The sequence below is a fragment of the Phragmites australis genome, chromosome 6 (assembly GCF_958298935.1).
Source record: "Phragmites australis chromosome 6, lpPhrAust1.1, whole genome shotgun sequence".
NCBI lineage: Eukaryota > Viridiplantae > Streptophyta > Magnoliopsida > Poales > Poaceae > Phragmites > Phragmites australis.
In genome coordinates this window covers 4,043,804-4,064,961 of record NC_084926.1, presented here as the reverse complement: position 1 = coordinate 4,064,961, position 21,158 = coordinate 4,043,804, and the positions used below count along the sequence as shown (strand labels likewise).

General features: G+C 45.4%; 2 protein-coding genes across 2 annotated transcripts; one reads left to right on the top strand and one right to left on the bottom strand.

Moving 5' to 3' along the window:
* Positions 1 to 777: 777 nt before the first annotated feature.
* On the bottom strand, positions 778 to 2,935 carry LOC133921185 (transcription factor bHLH94-like). Its single transcript, XM_062365960.1, has 3 exons — positions 2,121 to 2,935; positions 1,337 to 1,753; positions 778 to 1,232 (listed from the first exon to the last, which is right to left on the bottom strand). Exons 1-3 carry the CDS (start codon positions 2,586 to 2,588, stop codon positions 1,116 to 1,118), a joined length of 1,002 nt encoding a protein of 333 aa, XP_062221944.1. The 5' UTR covers positions 2,589 to 2,935; the 3' UTR covers positions 778 to 1,115.
* A 9,616-nt stretch (positions 2,936 to 12,551) lies between these two features.
* Positions 12,552 to 14,049, top strand: LOC133921184 (E3 ubiquitin-protein ligase ATL31-like). Its single transcript, XM_062365959.1, has one exon. It carries the CDS (start codon positions 12,646 to 12,648, stop codon positions 13,738 to 13,740), a length of 1,095 nt encoding a protein of 364 aa, XP_062221943.1. The 5' UTR covers positions 12,552 to 12,645; the 3' UTR covers positions 13,741 to 14,049.
* Positions 14,050 to 21,158: the final 7,109 nt, after the last annotated feature.

Sequence of the window (21,158 nt, the reverse complement as noted above, 5' to 3'; positions counted from 1 at the left end):
CAGGCTACAAATTGAAGGAACAGGGGTAGTGTAGGACGTAAAACAAAGCTATCAGCTGTAGCAGTGAGGTATCTGTAGCAAACTTCAAAGCACAACTGGCATATGCATGCATGAAACACTTTGATGTCAGGTTCACCAGTTCATACGCATGCACGTCCTAGTAACATTCTTTTCAGTCACAGCAAGCACAGCACGATCGTTCATTTGTTTATTTGTTTTTACCTCCATTCTTTTTGCTGATTTGACTGTCCCTACATTTAAATAACTTATGAAATCGTTGTACGTGGACCCACGTATTCATGATAGTTTGTAGTGATTCCGTAAATAAATTTGTCCGTACATGTACTAGAATTTCATTCCTTTTAGGTCGTTTTCATCTTTTAGATCATTACAACAATGCTGTTCATCATCGGACAAATCGATGATTCTCAATTGATACTCTCAACACTCAAGAAAGAGACCTTGGGGCCGGGAAAAGAACTCTAATCCTACGAGTTTTTGCCCCGGTCAGTACTAGCAAAATGATGGAGGGAATGCGCTACGTAGGGGTGCAATTTTTTGAAAAACTTACGTTATTAGTTGAACTAAAGATAATCGATAGGTACTTTTAGATTCACCAATTTGCACCCCTGGTACTACGCCTGCAAGTTCATCCGCTACTTGCGCTTCAGACTTTCAGAGCATTAATGAACCGATGTTCTTTAAGTGTAAACTTGAAATCTGGAACTATAGTGCACACAAGATCGTTGTGATGATTGTAACATGAGATGATTGGAGCGGGCCAATTCTGTCATCAGACAAAATAGGGATTAGAGTGCCCCACTAATCTGAATAATCCATGCTAATTCTTATCTGGTGAATGCATGCTGACTTGTCAGAGAAAACCGGTCCACCAGTTCATCAGATCCCCGTGTGCACACGCAGGCATCTCTAATCAGTGGAAACAATTGGTGCCGAGAGATGTGTACTAGAAAAATTAAGCAGGTCCAATCGATACATGTTTACTTGCACGCAAACATGGAGTAGTACTGCGCAGTGCCCTGACAATGGTGCTAATTGCCACCTGCCAGAGTCATCCATGTACTAGCATCGGACCAATGTTACATGACACTTCCTTAATTTTTCAGGTAATTAGCTAACTGACTAACACACTCATCGGAGATCTTCGCGACTATCTCGTTCACCGCGGCCGCGACATCATCGGCCGACGATAGTCGGCATTGATCCTCCATCTGCAACAGAAGCAACGAGATGTTTAAACAAGACTGGAATAATTTTTGAAACATGAAGAAATGGCTGATCATTGCAGTGCCGATAAGTGCTATGGTTTCGTTACCTTGAGACTGAAGGAGTAAAACGCCAGGTGGTCGGCGGTGGTGGTGACGTTGAGGTGGAGCACTGTGAGCCCGAGGCACTGCAGCGCCACCACTATCCTCAGCAGCTGCCTCGGCCGCCGCGGCGCGAGCACCTTCACGTTCGCGTGGCTCTCCGCCACGGCCACCTCGATGTCGGCCGCGCCCCGGAGCACCGCGCAGCCGCCGCTCTGATAACCGCCGGAGCTCGCACTGTCACCGGCACCAGCAACACCGGTCGCGCCGGCGGAGTATTGAGGGAACGTGAAGAATCCGGCGAACGGCACCGCCGGTGGCTCGGAGCGCTGCGTGCTGCGCTTCTGTGCCTCCAGCGACTGCAGCAGCTGCTCCAGCTCCTTGACGAAGTTTATGGCGCCTGCCACGATCGACGCCTGGTCACCCTGCACTCCATACTCGACATACGTTACGTTGCAAGCGGTGCATGACATGAGGTTGCAACCAAGAGCGTGGCGCACAAGAAGGTGCGGCTTTTGATGCGCAGGCAGTACACGATCGCTACAGATTCCGTGACATATGAAACCAAAGCGGCATGGCGCGGCGAGGCAGCAGCATACGGCCAGGGGGAAACAGGATTTGACATTTGTTACAGTAAAAGTTAGGGGACAGCAACAATCAACGAGGTGGTGAATGCCAAGCCGTTCGTGCACATGCGGCATGGTGACATGACCCGTAAGGCTCATGCCGCTAAGAAGATACACGGCCGGAGAGCGGTACGCTTACATAGTTGGATGCTTAGTGCGTACGTACCCGCTGAGCGTAGGAGGGTGGCATGACGGACCGGAGCACGGCGAGGTACTCGTTCATCTGCCGCCGCCGGTTGCGCTCCACGGCAATGTGGTTGCGCCGCTGGCTCTCCATCTCCTCCTTGTTCTTCACCACCTTCGGGCGCCGTCGCCGCCTCCGCGAGGCTGCCGCGGCCGCCTTGCCGCGTCCGGGCGCTAGCGCGGGCGGCACCGGCGGCGGCGACATGGAGCGGTGCTGCGCTTCCCAGCACTCCTCCAGGGCGCCAGGAGCAATGGAGCACGGGCAAAGCGGCGCGTCCCAGGTGGTGGCCGCACCGGCGCCGGGCGGCAGCGCGTCGGTCTCTTCTTGTAGTACTATGCCGCCCTTGTCCTCGAGCTCGTCAATGTCGATGTCGCAGCCAAGTGACGCCACGGCCGCCTTGGCCGCGCACGCAAGGTGCTCCTGGGGGAACACCACAGCTTCTAGCGCCATGGCTTTCCTCCTAGCTAGCTACTCGATCAGCCTCCTACCTAATTGTCACAACTTCGCATCTGCACGGCTCGAGTTAGTGCAACTAGGTAGACAAGAACTGTGACTGTGAGTTAATACTCAGCTGGGTTGCCCTCGACACCACGAGTCCATGGACATGGAGGGAGGAGAAGGAGGCCGTGAGGTGGTCCCTTTAAAGGGCTGTGTGGAATACTAGAGTAACATGGATGTGGCGATGTTTAATGGAGTTATGGAGACAAAGACCCGGTCTGCCACGGAGCATGGGCCATGGAATGCGAGGAGGGAGAGCGTGAGCTTAGGGGAGGCAAACGACACGTATCCGCGCATGTCCGGCCTGTCGCTGTGGATGCACTTGCGTTAAGTATGGTTGGTGGAGTACTGTACATGAGACCGAGACCAGTCTGCCCCTGATTATTTTGATGTACGGACTGGTAATTATCAATCGCTTGATTCTCTTTCGCTAATCTTGATGCAACGGTGGACGTGTAGTACAGAGAATGGTGAGAGAAGTAGGATTGATAAGATATATTAAAATAGTCGAGTCTGACTATTCAGTCGAAATAAAAAAAATATATCTGATTGCCATGGAAAAGAAACAACAATTAGGAGTGCAAGTGCAGTTGCAAGAAATTGAACAGGGGCAGCTCTCGCTCGCTGCACGCTCCCCAATGCTGAAAGCTGTATGCGTTTGCACGGTCACAGCACTGGCGTCACAGTCGGGAACCACGAGGTGTTTCGCCCAATCGCCCCTGCAAGAGTTCCCCGATTCAGAAAGCGAAGTACACGCACCTGCCATCGGCGACGATTAATCAAAACTCGCAAGAAACTGACCACGGCAAGCAAGCTGCTGGTCTCATGGCAATCCCAGTCTCAAAGGCTTTTTGGCCATGATTTCAGGAGAAGATCGATGAGATTCCAGCTGCTAATTAACGCTACATAGCTCCTCTTGGACAGACCCATCAACTTGAACGCCAACACTAATCATGTTGACTAGTTGCCATCGATGCCGAAAGGGACTAATTAATCACCATTAGGGCATATTCAACAATATAGTCGTGATCACTGGCTACAAAAATTATTCATATCATCTATAAATAACATATTGTATAACTCTTTTAATAAACTAGCTATATTATTTTCTTATAATTTAATGCTGATCCATATGTAATAGACAGTTAAAACTTAATATCTTGTAACACGCTATAAACTACATATTAGCAGCTAGTTTTTCTCTCTCCTCGTATTAGTTATCATCTTATATAGCTAGACAAAAATATAATATGGATATTTTTATAGCTAGCTGGCTGTCATGAAATGTTAGAGAGACGTCCTTAGTCTCCCTTTCCACGCGCTGATCAGTTCGCCTGAAACGCCCAACCTGCCATAATCGACAACACTCTCACCATGTTCAGAACACTGCTCGAAATGCACCGTCACATCACGGACGCAAGAACCCAAACACCACCAATGCTAGAAACGCAGGTACTACGTTACATCCAAAGGGAGCCGCGGGAAGAGATTGGGTGGCCCCTGCCTGCCCTCCTGGATGCAAAGGGAACTGGCGGGCTCGGCTGGGGATTATGTGGGGAAAGATCGATGAACGTCGGTGCGAGCGTACGCCGCGTGCCGACGCCGGGCGTCCATGGCGGCACCCGGGAAACCCCTGGTCACCTGGTGCCCGTCGTTCTCGCTCGCAGCTGTTGGATGACACTGTTGGTCGATGTGCGGGGGTGGTGCCAGCAGCTCCGGCCGGCCGGGCAGCCACCGTCGAAAACCTTGGTGCAATTGCGATCTTACAATACGCGCGTTCACTGTGCGAGTGTGCACTGGACTGAAGGTAACGCTACAACCTACAGGTGATAGGTTCTGAATAGTGGTGTCAGATGGTAACTTAGTAAGAGTTGTTGTGCCATACAAAGGGTCTGTTTGTTTGACTTCTGTTTCTAGCTTATTTGAAAAACTGTATTTTTAGTTTTTTTTAAAACTGTTTTTTATTTTAGCTGTTAGATTTTATAATAATTTTTTGACTTCTCAGCACGCTACTTCTCAGAAAAACTATTCTCAACTAGTTTCTCAGCTTCTAATTTATTTTCTCAGAAGACTTCTGTAAAAATCACTTTCTAACAAACCTGTTTGTTTAGATTTTTGGCTTTCTTCTAACAGAAAAAAACAAAAACAGTCTGAAACATACGGACCCTGATTCGACGCATGAAGATGCCCATTTTGAGGGCCCATATTGCTACTTGCTCGCCGCACCTCGAAACACACTACTTCAAAGCCCCCGCGCAAAATGCGGCCCAAAGGTAGAAGCTGATCTCATTTTGGGAGGCCTGCTGCATCACTGTAGAGGCCTGCAGGCACATTTTGAGCGCGAGGGCTTGCTACTGTCCGCATGGACCCGACCCAAAAGGAAGCAAGAAAAGAAACGACAGTGATGCTGCCAAGCCCAACAACAGTGGAAGCCTCTCTCTCTCTCTCTCTCTCTCTCTCTCTCTCTCTCTCTCTCTCTCTCTCTCTCTCTCTCTCTCTCTCTCTCTCTCAACAGCAGCGACGACGCCTAGGCTGCTGAAACGAAAAGATAAACAATACGTACGTAATACAAGACTGCACAATGAGTCCATGGGAGGAAAGTTTTTCTTTCCTTTCTCCTGTGGTTTTGGCTTCTACATATGCTCGTTCCTCCCGTCTGACAACAGAAACAATTAAACATGCCGAACTGTCCTAGACTTCCATGGTTACTGGTCTCAGTATGAAAAAAAAGACTCACATGGTTACGTGCCCGCAAAGCGCGCCATCTTCGTCTTGTAGTGCAGGACTGCTGCTTGAAATCTCGCGTCATCGTGGAACAAAAAAACTGTGATTATATTCTGTAATAAGCAGCCCTTCATGAGCAGCTAGCCCTGTGGTCAATTCTAATTAAATTCATGAACAGACCTTCTAACCCTAGAATCTAGAATCTAGACTCAATTCATCAGTCGCCATCAAACATATAATCGATGCGCTCATCGCTGAGTTAGCGACGGAAGAAAGTTCAACGAGAAAGGAGAATTCCTGACGATTAATTGAGCGTGGAACCTCCTCTCCGATTACGTTAGCCTCAAGAACTCTCCAGAAACGAATTGAAGAAAGCGACGAGCCTGAGGAGAAACGAGATGTTTTCCACCAGGCATGCAGGAGGAGCGTCGAATCCGTCACGAATCGCTGATCCCCAGAACTCCCACGACACGCAGGCTCGTACATCGCTCTAGGGCGAACTGTTTGCCCGTTCGTCAGTTCCGCCGCCAGGTCGGGCGCCGGTGCCGATGCCTTGCACTCTTCAATCGGCGCACCTGGCACAGCGTTTACGTGGGCGTGCCAGCATGAAATCGTCTGAGCGGCACGCCCGGGACGAGCAAGTGGTCGCGACGTGATGTGCGTCCTTCTAATGGAACCTCTCGAAAAGAAATTTTATGAGAATTTTTACCAAAAAAATCTTATGAAATCTTGATGTATACTGTATTTTTCTAATTTAATAGCTGATACGTGTAGCTAACAAAAAGAAAAAAAGACATATGAGACCAAGTCTCGTGAAATTCCCCTCCCCCTCCGACGAGTGGACGTCCGTCGCGACGCATGCGGGAGGAGTCCCTTTCTCTCCCGTGGGCCAGACGGCTTACCGGGTCGCGCGCGGAAGTGTGGCCCTTGCCGTTTCGTGCGGTCTGGGCCCGTGTCGGCTTGGCACCATCCGCGATCGAGTAGAGGCAGGCTGGCAGCTGGCATAGTGGCCTAGTGGGCATGGGCAGCTGGACAGCGCGTGGACTGGAACGGACACGGCCGGGCAGACCTCATCTACTCGTCTGTGGCGATCGGGTCAGCTCGATCTGAGCCCCTCTCTGGGTGATCGGCGGTTCGTGTGCATCGAGCCTGTCGCGTGAACTGACGTTGACAGAGAAGGCGTCGTTGCCCCGTAGGAACAGGGTGAGAGAAGTCAAGTGCTCTGAAGTTTGACGTCCATGCCGGGAACCCAAAAGGTCGCTTTCTCGATCGATCACCGGGTTCTGTTTGTTTTACGCGCAGTTAGTTTCACTGCAAGGTTTGTTTAAAAAAAGGGGTTGTTAGCGTTCGGACATCCGATTAGGGTGCGGCGTTGGACAGTTCTTTAAATTATTGTCGAAGAATTACCTCTTGCAGAAAAATATTATAGGAGAATAGTCTATAATTAATAAAATCTGTTATATATAAGACTACATATTCTAACATATAGTGTATAAATTACAATGCTACAATAAAAGTCTAGTAATAATTTTTATTCTTTTCATCAGTGCTTCGGCTAGTTCGTGCGGTACAAAATGTTCAACATTAATTTTCATATCAATGCAATAATCATCGAACGCTTTAGAAATAAATTCTCCAACATTGTATATTCTAATGGATTTCACTCGATGCTCAGGAAAATTATTTCTAATTTGTATGATCTGCGAAATCAACTTTGTAAAGGTATAATTACGAGTAGATAATAGACATGCATGCGACCACTTTCAGATATGTCTATCAATATCATAAAATACCATAATGGGCCACAGAGCGGTTGAATAGGACAAGTATCCTCTAGATTCGGTTGAGGAACGTAGAGATTTCATCTTGTAACTTCAAGGTAGACGGTATTATTATTAACTTCCTAGTAGCACATGTAGAACATACAAAATCTTCATGACTCAGTAAATTCTTCACATTTATGCCATGACTTTATGAGTTAGTAATTATGTTTCTCATCATTCTAAAACCAGGGTGATCAAATCTATCATGTCTAGAAAGAATAATTATGCACTACAAAATACAGTCTTCAAGATAGTGAATACATCAGTTGCTCCAATGCGAGTGTAGTACAAGACACAACTCATGGATGGAAGTTTTCTAGTATTTTTACTGCACTATCACGCTCAGTGATGAGTATGTGCTCCTTACCATCTTCTTCACTAGTTTCTATATGGAAACCATTAGCACCAATGTCTTTAAAACTTAAGAGATTTCTTGTCGATTCAGGATACAACAATACTTCTTTGATGTGCAAAGTAGTTCTCATAAGTATGATGATTATGGCTCTTCTAGAACCTATTATACATTTATCACTACCAGTGACAGTCATCACTTTTTCAGAGCTATTTATAATAGATTGAAAATACATATTTTTTCTTAAGATGATGTTTGTGGTTTCACTATCCACAATGCACATTTCCTCCAGACGGGCGCAACACATATTCTATAAATACGAAAAAATATTATTTGCAACTAAACTTGCTCTTCTAGAGCTTTTATTTATTCATTCAATCCTTCTAAATTCAGCAACAAAATAAATAGTTAATTACTCTAATTCTAAATAGAGTTCGCGAAATATCCATCCAATTCTTCAATAGCTATCTTTTTCACTTTTATCATTCATGATATCTTCTATGACAGTGGAGGAGGGCAAAGTAGATGCATCTGCATACTTCATTAGGAGGTCTTTTACTATTAGCGTGGGAGCATCATCAACTTTCATATCAGGTATTTTCCTTTTAACTATTGTTGCTTTGTCCACTTCCATCCCCACTGCAATGTTGGGGTGTGCTTATGTTTGCTCTCTTTTCTTCTTCCAGTATGCTTCCACAACATACTTTGATGCTTTGCATATTCGGGACTAATAGCCTCAAATATCGCATTTATAATATGTCTGGTTCTGCTCACCCTATAGCTTCATTTTTTTTATTTGTCTTGCCATTATTATCACCAGGCTTAACTTTTTCTGTCACCACTTTACTTCCTCCCTTCCCCCACTTTTTATTGTGGTTATTGAGTTCTTTAAAAGAGTTGTGATTGACTTTAAGACCACTGCTCTTCCCTTGTGGTTGGGATAAAAAGTTCTTGTTTATAACTTCATCATGAACTTCATGAAGCTGCAACATATTAATCAGTTCAGAATACTTCTTGTATTTTGATTGATGGTGATTGCATGTAGATTCTGCCGCATTCATGTGGAAAGTGGAGAGAGCCTTCTCAATTTTTTCATCTTTTGTGATCTCTTTCCCACAAAGACACATAAGTGTTCAAATGTGGTGCAAAACAGAGTTGTACTCTCCGACATGCTTGTAGTCACAGAAACGGAGCCGGACTCATGCTCTGTAGGAGACTTGATGGTGTACTTATTGTGCTCAGAATGCTCCTGCAATGCGTCTCATAGTGCCTTAGCGTTGATCATTACCATGTACTCATCCTTCAAAGTAGGGAAGAGGTGGTGATGAAGAAAATGAAGTGTCTGATCATTCTCATCTTTTGTGGGGACCATTGCACTACTTGGTCATAGGCCAATGGCAGTGTAAAGCCTTTTCGCTTCAAGAACAATCTGAACATCCGATGCCCAAGTGAAATAGTTGCGGTCATCTGAACTCAGCTAAGCGAACTCTTTATTCATAATGTCAGCCATTTACATATTCAAATGATGTAAATATTACTATTAGTAAAGTTGCATCATGTTACTAAATAGGATTGCTACAAATTTTCTATGATATGATATGAATATTACTAAATTTAAACGCATAACAGACAATTTAAACAATAACAAAATAATATAGAAATAAATACTCATAATTGCTAAGACAGATGTAAAATTCAAATACTAGCGGTATTGTTCTACAAGAAAACATATTTTTGGAATTTTCTGCAAAGTCCTAGGGTTTATATGCAAAACTTTAGGATTTATATAATTTTCAAAAACCACATGATCTAATATGCAAAAATAGGGCCTCAGGATAATTTTTCAAACAACCAGGGACTTAAATACAAAAATATAGGGAATGCCCTCAATTAAAGAAAAACTCAACGGGTTAAAAGCAAAATTTTAGATTTTCCTTTTTCTTATTCCCACATGTTTTTTTGCGTTCAGTGGGTTAGCCTGCTAGCTTGGGCCGACCCAACCCATTTAGCTCGCACGCCTTCTATATAAGGGGCAGTTAGGGTTTGGAAACAAGCCACCATCGAGACCAATGTCCAACCAGGAGGCTTGGCTGCCAGAGGTGACGCGACGTCCATCGACCGAAAGACAGCATCCTGCGCTTTCAGCGCGGCCCATTGGTCGGTGCTCCAGTGCGGATGCGCTTCTGGCGCAGCCAAGCGATGGCGGCAGGCATCCTGGCAGCTTGGCTTCGGGTGGTGGCACGTGGTCCAGGTGGCGAAGCGGCACACGACGGTATTGCTTTAGGTGGCGCTGTCACACGGTCGGGTGTACGACGGGTGATGGTCCGGTTGCTTGCGGGCGACGGGGTGGTCCTCTAGGGGGTGCAGCGACGCCACTTCGGGCGGCACGGAGGAGCTGTCAGCTCGCGGATGCGTCATGACCAGTTCGAGGTGGCGCCGATGGTGGCCTCGTGGCAGCTTCAAACACACAACAGGAGATGGCTCAGTCGCTTGCGGGCAGCGACACGGTTCAATAGAGGCTACTGGCGGCATGGTGAGCATCGGTGGGAATACCGTCTGCTTCCTCTTTTTTCTTTTTTCGATCTATGGCGATGGCCTTCAAACCACCGCGTTCTTGTGCAGAGGAACGACCACTGGATTGTGGTCGACGGCGCGGCGGAGGTTACGGGCCCCACTAGTTCTACACTGTGCAGATCGTTCATGCTATGTCGTGTTCATGCGCTAGTTACTATTCTATTATGCTATTCATTGTGATGTGCTATTTATACTACTATTGTTCATGCTATTCACGCAGATATACAAATCCAAAGCAAAAGTAATAGGTATAAGAATACTGTCGGAGGATTAACTCCTGTCGCAGGGATCCCGAGAGACCCCTTTTTAGAGATTCGACCGGGGGGATGATCCTGAATAAGTTCGTCGAAGAAATAAATGGGAATCAATGCAAATGGCCGGTGGTGGGGGTAATCGACCTAGTGCAAGGAGGAGTAAATGCACCGGAATTTAGATAGGTTCAGGTCGCACGGGGGCATAATACCCTACTCCTGTATGGATGCTATAACTATCCTGAGAAAGTCTCTCAAGGATGTTGCTGGTTACAAGAATGTTGGCCTAACTAAGAGCTTGAGGCTACTTGTTCTTCGGCTGGAACTGTGCTCAACCTTGCTCACAGTGTCTACTCTCGCATGTGTTCTTCGTTCTTGGTCTTCTCCGAGAGAGCTCGAGTTCGTGTTCGAGTCCAGAGAGATCCTCCTTGCTTCTGTGTTGCTGGCTATTTTAAGTACCTGCCGGCCGAGACATGCCCCGAACGGGAAGGAGGGGACACAAGTTCCAAGACGCTATGACTGGAAAAGGCGTCATCATTTCTTCTGGGTGAAGTGATCGGGGGTGGAAAATGCGTCGCACGCCCGGTCACCTGTCATCATAAACGCCCTAGCAACGGGCGCCGCGGAGAGGACCCACCGGGCAGCCGCAGAATAACCCGGCGTGCCCGTCCTATCCCATTCCCCTGCCACAGCAGCGTGGCAGACGAAACGCCTTAGTCCTAACGATGTTATCCCAAGACAAACCGGATGACACGGGACGGGACCCGTGCAATTAATAACCCCACGCCTTTCTGCCAAAACATGGCAGGAACTGACGCTGCGGTGGGAGCAGTTGGAGGTGTCAGGCTACGCATGCTCATTAAATGCAGCATCGGACCTCTGACTGATTGACACCTCATCGATGGGCCCCTCGGGGGCCTTTCTGGGTCGTCGGGGCACCGAGTGCTCGGGGGTACTGTTCGCATCCCCGAGCACTCTCTCCCGAGCACGCCTATTCTTGTCCTCGGGGTACCGAGTGCTCGGGGGTATTGTTCACCTCCCCGAGCACTTTCTCCCGAGCACTCCTGCACGAACCTTCGGGGAACCGAGTGCTCGGGGGCCGCCACGTGCAGCCCCGAGCACTCTCTCCCGAGCACTCTTGTACGGATCATTGGGGAACCGAGCGCTCGGGAGCTGCTGCGCGCATCCCCGAGCACTCTCTCCCGGAACTTGGCTCTTTTAATCGTCGGGAACTAGAGTGCTCGGGGTGACCGGGCACCCTCCGAGCACTTTTTTCCCGGTACTTAGACTCTGTGGATCATCGGGGAACTGGGGTGCTCGGGGACCACTGACTGTGGCCCCGAGCACCTTCTCCCGGGACATGAGGTTTTCTCATCCCACAGGAGGGACCTCGCGGGATGGCGCCATGTGGTGGATGGCTGGTCTGGCCTCGGGACTCAGGGACCCCCGGTTCCTGATACACCGACAAATACATTCCAAATAGATCGTACTTTTCAATTGTTGTGAATAAATTCATACCGTGTAGGTCATATAGGCTAGGGCATGATCTGCTTGCTCAATATCGATGCAGTGCAGATTGGTCGCAGATAGATTTGTTCCGTTATCTTGATCTATGACAGAGTTTCGTATTGATGACGTATTGAGAAATCTCTGCTATTAGGTGTAGTCGAGATATCTATAAAAAAATAAATACACAAAGGAGACACAAATATAAGAAAAAATTTATCTTATTTATTTATGTACGTTTATAATAAAGGGTTATGTTTCATATATATATAGTATCAAAAATCTCTAAAAGGTAGAATAAAATCTTTCAAAAAATTAAGATGGCGTTCAATTGTAAACTTCAGGTTTGGTTAACCCATATTACCATATTTAGCGTTGCTTCGTGCCTCTCAACAATTCATGATACGAGCAGCATTCCTTTTGGCTGATTCTTGATACGCAGAGTTTACACGCAGTTGAATTCCGATTTCAGAGGAGTCCACGATTCCAACTCCAACGGCCGTGCCCAGTCGCTGCTTCTGAAAACCTGGATGGTCGGACAGTCAAACTGCCAACAGGTGCACACCTGGCCCGCGGCTTCCTCCCACCATACCCGGCGCGCGCCGCGGGATCGCGACGGTTTTTTTGGCTGCTCAGTTCGACTCAATTGACCTCAACTCCTTCGCATCTATATAGCCCAGCTCCACGGTCCACACGACCACACTGCATGCTGCGCAGACAGGCTACCCAACCCCGCTCACGTCTCCTCGTCCCCAGCCTCTGCCACAACGCGCGCAAGGATGTCCACGCGTCGCCACGGCCATGCGCTGCTGCTCGCTGCGCTCCTCGCGTCCGCGCTCGCCGCGGCCAGCCCGCAGCCGGCGTCGCCGGGCAGCTACGACGACTACATGTCCGGACAGGTGCACGTCAGCAAGGCCATGATCGCGCTCCTCGCCGCCGTCATCGCGGTCTTCGTCTTCATCGCCTTCTCCACCATCTACCTCCGCCACTGCACCGGCCACGACGTCAGGCCGGACGACGACCGTGCCATCCCCAATTTCGATGCCTTGCTCTTGCGGTCGCAGAGGCAGCGGTTGCCGCGCGGGCTCGACGCCGAGGTGATCGAGACGTTCCCCACCATGAAGTACGCCGAGGCCAAGGCTCTGCGGGTGGGGAAGGGGGGCGCGCTCGAGTGCGCGGTGTGCCTTAGCGAGTTCGAGGACGAGGAGCGGCTCAGGCTCCTGCCCAAGTGCAGCCACGCCTTCCACCCGGATTGCATCGGCGAGTGGCTCGCCAGCCACGTGACCTGCCCCGTCTGCCGCAGCAACCTAGACCCTAACAAGGATACCAGTAGTGACGACGAGCCGAGTTTCCCGGCGCCACCACAAGCGAACAGCATCTCCAGTGAAATAGCCGTAGCACGGCAAGATGACGGCGCGCAACCAGTGGCCATGGTGATCGACATGATCACTGAGGAGGAGGAGGAGGAACGGAGGAAGGAGGAGATGGAGATGCAGCAGATAGGGAGCCAGCGGCGAGCCATGCGGTCGCTGTCGGGGCGCCGGCCGGTGACGACGCAGCTCACGCGGTCGAACTCCACGGGCCACTCCCTCGCCGTCCGGCTCGACCGCGACCTGGAGCGGTTCACGCTTCGGCTGCCAGATCACGTGCGCAGAGAGATGGTTGCCGCAGGGGAGCACAACTTGCAACTGCGTCGCCGGCGAAGGACCGGGGAGGGAAGCAGCCGCGGCGGCCGTAGCGCACCCCTCGGGCGTTTGGGCAGATGGCAGTCGCTTCTTGAGAGAACGTTCTCCGGGAAACTGTCGTTCTTCTCGGCGTCAAGAACCGCGGACAGCTCCGACGAGCGTGACAAGGAAGCGCGTGGCCGCCATTGATGTCGCCAACGCTCCTGCCAAGGGGAGCCTCCGCCTTGACCGCATTGGCGGCAGCCCATCCGATGCCAAAGCTGGAACTGTGACGCACGAGGCGGCGGCGGACCAGGAGAAAGCAGTTACCCAGCAGGTTCGGACGTAGAATGGCAACAGAAGATTTGAACGTAGAACCTTGAAAGTGATCTTCTTTCACACACAGAAGAAGTGGACTTTTTGGTCTGTGGGCAACTGGGTTCTGATCTTGTCCTGTAATCAACGTGGCAGTGCTCGAAATTCCGTTGAAAAACTTAGGACCTGTTAGGCAACCCTGCAGTACTGCAGATTCTCAATTCCACTCCTCACTCCTGCACTCCCAACTCCAGTAGCACATTCTGGAGTTCAATAAAACGTTTGGCTGCCAACTCCAACTCTAGAAAGTATATTTTGCTGAGTTTTGCAAATAGACTACCATACCCCTGTTTCAATTGCTGTTGTTCAAACAAGGTTGCAAGTATATGTACTGAACATATCCAAATTGACATATATTCAGATATAGATTCAAATAACACATTACAAAATGTGGAAATGTTCATATGTGTCTTCAATATTACAAAATCTGGGAATGGTCATACGTGGCTTCGGCATTCCCTGTCACCATATACCAAAAAAAAAGACCTTTGATGCCCAAAAAAAGACTTTTGATGCCCACAAAAAATAGTATTGTCACACACAAAACAAATTACCAACCTACAACAATAGCTGTTGCTAGTGCATCACGTAACTTCATATCAAAATCACTGGCCTCTGAAGTGGAGGCATTTGAAGCATTTGGAGAGATGGCATATCACTGATACTTTGATGGGATAGTTGACACATAATCTGGAGCTCTGTCACTCAAACAAAGTGAAGATCCCCTTGTCATGAAAATAAACGTAGTTGTGAAGTGTCATAGTAACATCCACAATCATCTTCTGGGTTTTAATGGAATAATTTGGTATCTTGAGCAAAATATGCTACTTTATTTTAGTGCTCTCTCTTGCTTCTTGATGACACACACAATGTATATGTTCCTTTAGGTTATAAGAGGTTAAAGTGAAACCGAGTGAAAGGGGTATATATATGCTAGATGTCCAAGTCTAACCGTTGCTTAATTACACACACTTTCTATGAACGTCGGAACGCTTGGCCTGCACCGGCTCACATACGTCGAACCATCTGGTATGTACTTTTTTTAAACACTACCAATGCTAGCTGTCAATAGCCATTATAGCTCTAAAATACTCTGGTAAAATCTCCAATTCACACGCCGAACCATCCGACGGGTACAACTATGAAAAACAGACGATGAAACCCTCTCTGCAAAAACTACTCCGACGAAGCTATTGATATTACTCCAGACCATTGGTGTGTTGTACTTTATCTTCTTTAGGAATTTCACATCTCTTGAAAATACTTCGGCGTCTTTATCCTTAATGCCGAACCATCCGCCATGTTGACTTGAAATTGCACTTTTGAGTCAAAACACTATAGAGTGTTCAATTTGCTTGCCGGACCATCCGACGCATGCAATTTTTTTTTTTGAATTCGTCTAATTCAACTATTCTTGAGTTTTAACTTCTTGACAACTCATATTTGGACTTATCTGAGCTATGTAGTGCTAAAATTTTACAAGTATACATCAACCATACCTAGACTCGTTTAGATCAAGTTACTACTCTTAACACCTCTTTATAGTATAGTCAAAAGATTAAGAAATATAACATATACTACTCTAAGTGTTATTTATCTTCTGGTGACACTTAGAACTAAAAGATCCTTAATCTTGATGCTCATATTCTTTGATCATTCATAGAATCTACTTAAAGACCAAGAATACCTAATCAATATTATGAACTAAATTTTTATACCTTTCAAAATAAATTTGTTAATCATAATAATATAATTATCATTAATCACCAAAACACTTACCACTTATCTAGAGACATAGATGCTACACCTGTCTGCATCACTATTTATAGAAAATGATTTTGAGTCTGAAGATAGATGAAAAATAATTAAAGATAAAAAATAAAATAGCTGCTAGAGATAGAAAATTAGAAATTACTATAATAGTATTATATGATGTTATCATAATATTAAAATAAAATTTAAAATATCTACTATATATATGGATAGCATAAGGTGCGGATAATGATGTGTGAAGAATGCTGAATTTCTTGCTATGTTTATGAATGGTCGGCAGTTGTGTGCCTGTGTTTTACTTTGTAGTCTCGATCCGTCCTGTCATTATGTATGCCAGCTGCCTGCCTCATGCGTTTTCCTGCAGAACTTGGGCTCTTGGAATTAAAATAGCTGTCACCTCAAAACGTATGGAATCAATCAAGTTAGGGTGATGCTTTTTCTTAGGTGCTTGAGTTTTTTTTTTTCCGGAAGGGGTTGAAAGGCCGTTTATATTATATTGAAGAAATCACAGTGCTTACACCCCTGTTTTACACTCAGCACCCTAGGAAAGCATGAAAATACAGCACAGACCATGAACAGAGCTTCCCCAGATATAAATATTGCACAGAAGACTAGGAAACACAGAAATTATGCATAAGCATAATCAGGTCTTCCTCATCTTTAACATCTCTGATACCCTCCGCCGTGAACACATGCTGGAGCTAGAACAAGATCCACCTACCAAAACAGCGAGGGACTCTAAACATTGGATATGTTGCAGGATCCAACGCCACATACCTCCAACCAGGACGCATGTAACACCTTGAACGAGTATCGGCTATCGACTCGCTAAAATCGGTAGAGGAAGAAGACTGACGCCACCCGCCATGAAAACCAAAGTTGGTGGCCCAGAACAGAGTCCATTTTTGTCAATAACATCAACACTGCGAAAAAGTAGCCTAACAAACAGGATGATCAAGATTACCACCCTTCCGCAAAAAGCCAGAAATATACGAACCTCCGCAGCATAGCACCAACGACACCAGCATGGAGGATCCACCTCGTGCTCCCTTCGCCGAAGAAGACGCCGCAAGCCGCGCTATCTCCGAAAAAGGGATCACGATAATAAAAGAACCCTACCGTCGATCGCCAGATTCGCAACATCCTAACTCTACCATCTCCCAGGAGGATAAGATGTTGGCAACGAGAAATCGATGATGATACCGACTAAGAACAAAAGCTCCAAACAACGATAACTATAGAAGGAAACCTAGCTCTAGCCTATTTAGATCTAAGCTAGTAATATGGATTATGTACACCAGCCGTCTAAATCCCTATTTCCCATCCCCGCCGGCGCTAGAACGGCTGCCAGACGGGAGAAAGAACGGAGAAGATCGGTGTCGAACAAAAATTACCCCCTTTCCCCTCCTTTTAATACTGTAGCAACGGAAGGATCGAGATAGGACGAGCTCAACAACCTTCATTGGAAGCTGTATATACTCGGCGAATCGCGAGTTCGCGACACCGCGCATGCTATTTTCTAGTGTTATGGATAGCTACGTTTCAGGAGCAACCACTACCTGCGTAGTACGTGCATCAACTGCGAGCTACCACAGTACGCAGTCCCTTCAGTCGACGCCCAAGCTATTTGAAACAGCACCGAGTTGATGCAGCTGTTTATTACTCAATCCAATTACAAATACATACTGTTAAAAAAAAGTTCAATCAAACTTTTAAATTTTTAACTAATAATAGCTTTCAAAATATTTAGTTTGAAAACGTTAAAATTATATGCGTAGATTTTTCTTGAAAAATACTTTTATAATATCAATTTTAATGAATTTAATAAATATATTCTAATAAAAAATATTACCACTGTCTCAAAATAATTGATGTCTTAGTCTCTTCTATAATGTTTAAAATACATAACGTTATACGATTTTGAGATAACTTTAGCTCAAGTTTTTCAATCTTACCCCCTCCATTAAATAACTTATTTCTAAATGCAAGTCTTATTTTTCACATAATAAATGATGTTAAAAGAAGGTAAGATGATTGTTTTATCATTCAGCTTAATACTCGTGCATAATTTTAAAACAACATCTATTTTAAGATGGAGGGAGTAGTGATCAAAGCTATATATTAAAGACCGAATCTTATCCTAAATGACTTTTATTTATGACCAGAGGGAGTTTATGAACTAGAAAAATATCTGTAACTTGTACACATACATAGTACAATATTTATTTTCCAACACGCTGAGAGGAAGTTTGCTCCTAATTTTGGTTGAAACTAAAAGAGATTATTTATCTGGTTGGTTTTCTGTCCAAGTGTGCCCAACTTTTTTTAAGATGAAGTTTGCCCAGCATTGCCAAGCTCTAATATGTTTAGTTGCTAAAATATGGTCAGGTACCGCTCTCATTTGGCCAACTTGAAGTTTTGATACTATCCACCTGATTTTGTGACTTCAAATTATAGAAAAACCTCTCGTCCATATTTTGTGGAATGATTTTTTATTTGGAAACCACACTTCAAAATGACTCATTTTTTTAGGATCAAAATGACTTGTTGGAAAGGGACCTATGACTAGACCTGAACGGACCGGACCGCCTTGAGTCAAATAGCACAGTTCCGTTCGGCCCATTCATGGACAAAAAGCCGGCCTGCATGCTTGTACCATAAGCCTACTTGAGTCAGCCCATACTATAGGCTACAACCCCAAAAACCATACTTGGGGTGGTCTATCTCGATTCATGGTTCGATTGGTAGATGCAGTCTAGGACAAAATTTGGATTAGTTTGATCCAGTTCTGGCGTGATTGTTATTCATAAACGTATGATAGGATTAAGATGGTGTTCCATCTATGCTACACCCTGGTTTTTATGCTCTTAGAGTCAGGATCTACTGAACTAGCTAGGGAAAAAAATAATCAGAACGTGATTGATTCGTTGGGATTGTTTTGTTTACCTGTAAATAAAATCGAGGTCATCGTAGGTTTGTACTCGGTCAAAAATACATTATATTTTTTTATTTTTTACAGTCTTCGATGTGTAATTTTAATCATTATTTTCTATTAAAATATTATATTATGAAATTATTTTTAAGATAAATCTACACGTACAATTTCTATGCTTACAAACTAAATATTTTAAAAACTATTGACGGTCAAAACTTTAAAAATTTGATCGAATCTTTATCAAAACGATAAGTATTTATAATTGGATGGAGCAGTGACTATGCTTCTAATTGAGATGTGTGGAGATATTGCAAGGACAGTTACTACTAGGTGGGTAAGGGTAACTACGAGCATTTGTTACCGGAGGTGACAGGTTCTTAAATTTGAAGCAATGGCTGGGTGGAATCAGAGAACAAAGTCATACTACTTTATGTATCAGCTTAAGGGACGCTGAAGTTCAATTTACATTGTTAATCGAATGAAAAGGTTGAAACTTTAGACAGCAGCTCTATTCTGCCTTTTTGTAGATGTTTTGCTGTTGAGGAACCCGATTGATTACTGAGCCCAATTTACATTGTTAGTTGCTAAATATTTGTAAGCCAGAAAAACCAGTTAATATTTAATAGCGTATTCCTTCCTCCCTTTGTCTAAGCAAAACAAACAATTCAACTGACCCCAACTAGTTGAAGCGAAATGTCAAACTTCATAGCAATTAATCTTGGTATGAATTCAGACAGTTGGCAAAGAAAAGCCATCACCTTGACTCCCTTCTAGAGGGAAAGCGAGAAAGACTGTACAAAAAAGTTACAATGACAGAGGTTCCCAGATGAGACTTCAGAGGTAGGACTGGAAGTAAAGAACAAAGGACTGATCGACCACACTCAATAGAATAAAATTAAGGAGCTTTATTAGTTAAATGTTACAATCTTGAGCAACTAGATGCTTTGCACAAACTGGGAAGCGACGGCGCCATACTGCACTATGTAAAATTGTTTAGCGAGCTGGACGAGCTCATGCGCCACTATACGTTCTGCTCTCTCTTTATATGTTTGAACACAACCGAAGGAATTCTCCCTGCCGACTTCATCGCTCCAGGATGATAAAGCTTGACGTGGATCTCTGGGCTCCTGGCTTGGATGATAAAGCTAGGGTCAGGCCCTCCCTCCATGCTATCACCTCTATACTTGGAACAACACCGAGTTGATACAATCATACAACGGTTTACTGCACCATTGACTGAACTGTTGAATGAGGGAAGCATCGTTAACTTGTATGTATTCATTTTCTAACACTCTGAAAAGAAGATTGCTCCATATAGATCATCTAGGAAAATTTGTTCATACAATGTGCACTCGGGTTAGAAAAAGCAGAGTTTCTAATTTTCTCTGTTTCACCCTGGGGATTTTTTTTAGGGCAATTTTACCCAGGAGAATTTCATTGTCCGTGTGAAAAGATAAATTTGGAATGTAATAGTCTACTCACCTATACCGTAAACCTCGCTAAAAAGTTATATCTTAAATGTAGTGAAATAAATTTGAAAGTTTAATTTTGATACTATCTACGCGGATCCATTATAATCTATATATATCTAAACTCATATAAAATAGACGAGTTATATAGATCCGAACGATTTTCACCGTCCATCTAAGTTAATCAAACGATCATGTACAAAATTGGACCTCGTTCCTTTTTCCAAAAATACTTTCAATCTCCCCGGGCTCGAATCAATGAATTAACAATGATTGTACTCTCTTTTTTTCAACCATGCACGCGTGTTTTTGGAAAGTCCGATAGGTAAATCTCTTTTGTTATGCTATATTCTTTTATTTTTTTAAATTACTATATCTGAATTGATTTCACATATGCAGTTGATAGTTCTAAAATAGCATCTCTCTCGTGCATATTTTGTGCATTGAAATTTGAAAACCTACGCTGCTAAGGGAACATGATTGCTATACTTTGTTTGAGCAATTTGGAGCCTCTCCTCACCCGGATTTTTCTCTTCCTCCTCTTCACCCTCTCCTCCATCTTCTGTATCTCCGGTGAGCCTCCGAGAGGTTAGGGTTCGAGGGAGGGGCTTCTTCCTTGAACTCTGATGGATTAGGGTTAGGATTTGGGGGTTGTGATTTGGGGGTTCAAGGTCCCTAGGCTTGGAAAGAGTTGCTAGGGAGGGAGTCTGGTCTGACAGAGGAGATGGTTAGTGGGCGGTGCGACGAGACGGTGAGGGTGCCACCGACAGAGGTGGTGTAGGACGACCGGTGAGGAAGGTTGGTGGCGGGGCATAAAAAGAGAGGGGTTACTGAGGGAGCGGGTGGCGGAGGCGAATTCGGAGACGCGGCAAGAGGGCAGAGTGGGGGCGAGCTCGTTGACGACTAGTGAGATCGAGCGGAGTCAGGGAAGGAAGAAATAGGTCGAATGAGAAAGAAAATGATCAGCCCTTGGATTGAGATAAAAGGAGGAGGATCGAACAACTCATAATTATGGTGAGACTTGGACCAAAATTGCTCGGGTAATGTATAGATAACCCCTAAGAAATATATAAATT

Excerpts from the sequence above, each read along its gene's own strand:
- LOC133921185 (XM_062365960.1), bottom strand. The coding sequence starts at position 2,588 with ATGGCGCTAGAAGCTGTGGTGTTCCCCCAGGAGCACCTTGCGTGCGCG. Across the intron at positions 1,754-2,120 it reads CACCCTCCTACGCTCAGCGG|GGTGACCAGGCGTCGATCGT; the intron begins GTACGTACGCAC and ends TATGGAGTGCAG. Across the intron at positions 1,233-1,336 it reads TTTACTCCTTCAGTCTCAAG|ATGGAGGATCAATGCCGACT; the intron begins GTAACGAAACCA and ends CTTCTGTTGCAG.
- LOC133921184 (XM_062365959.1), top strand. The coding sequence starts at position 12,646 with ATGTCCACGCGTCGCCACGGCCATGCGCTGCTGCTCGCTGCGCTCCTC.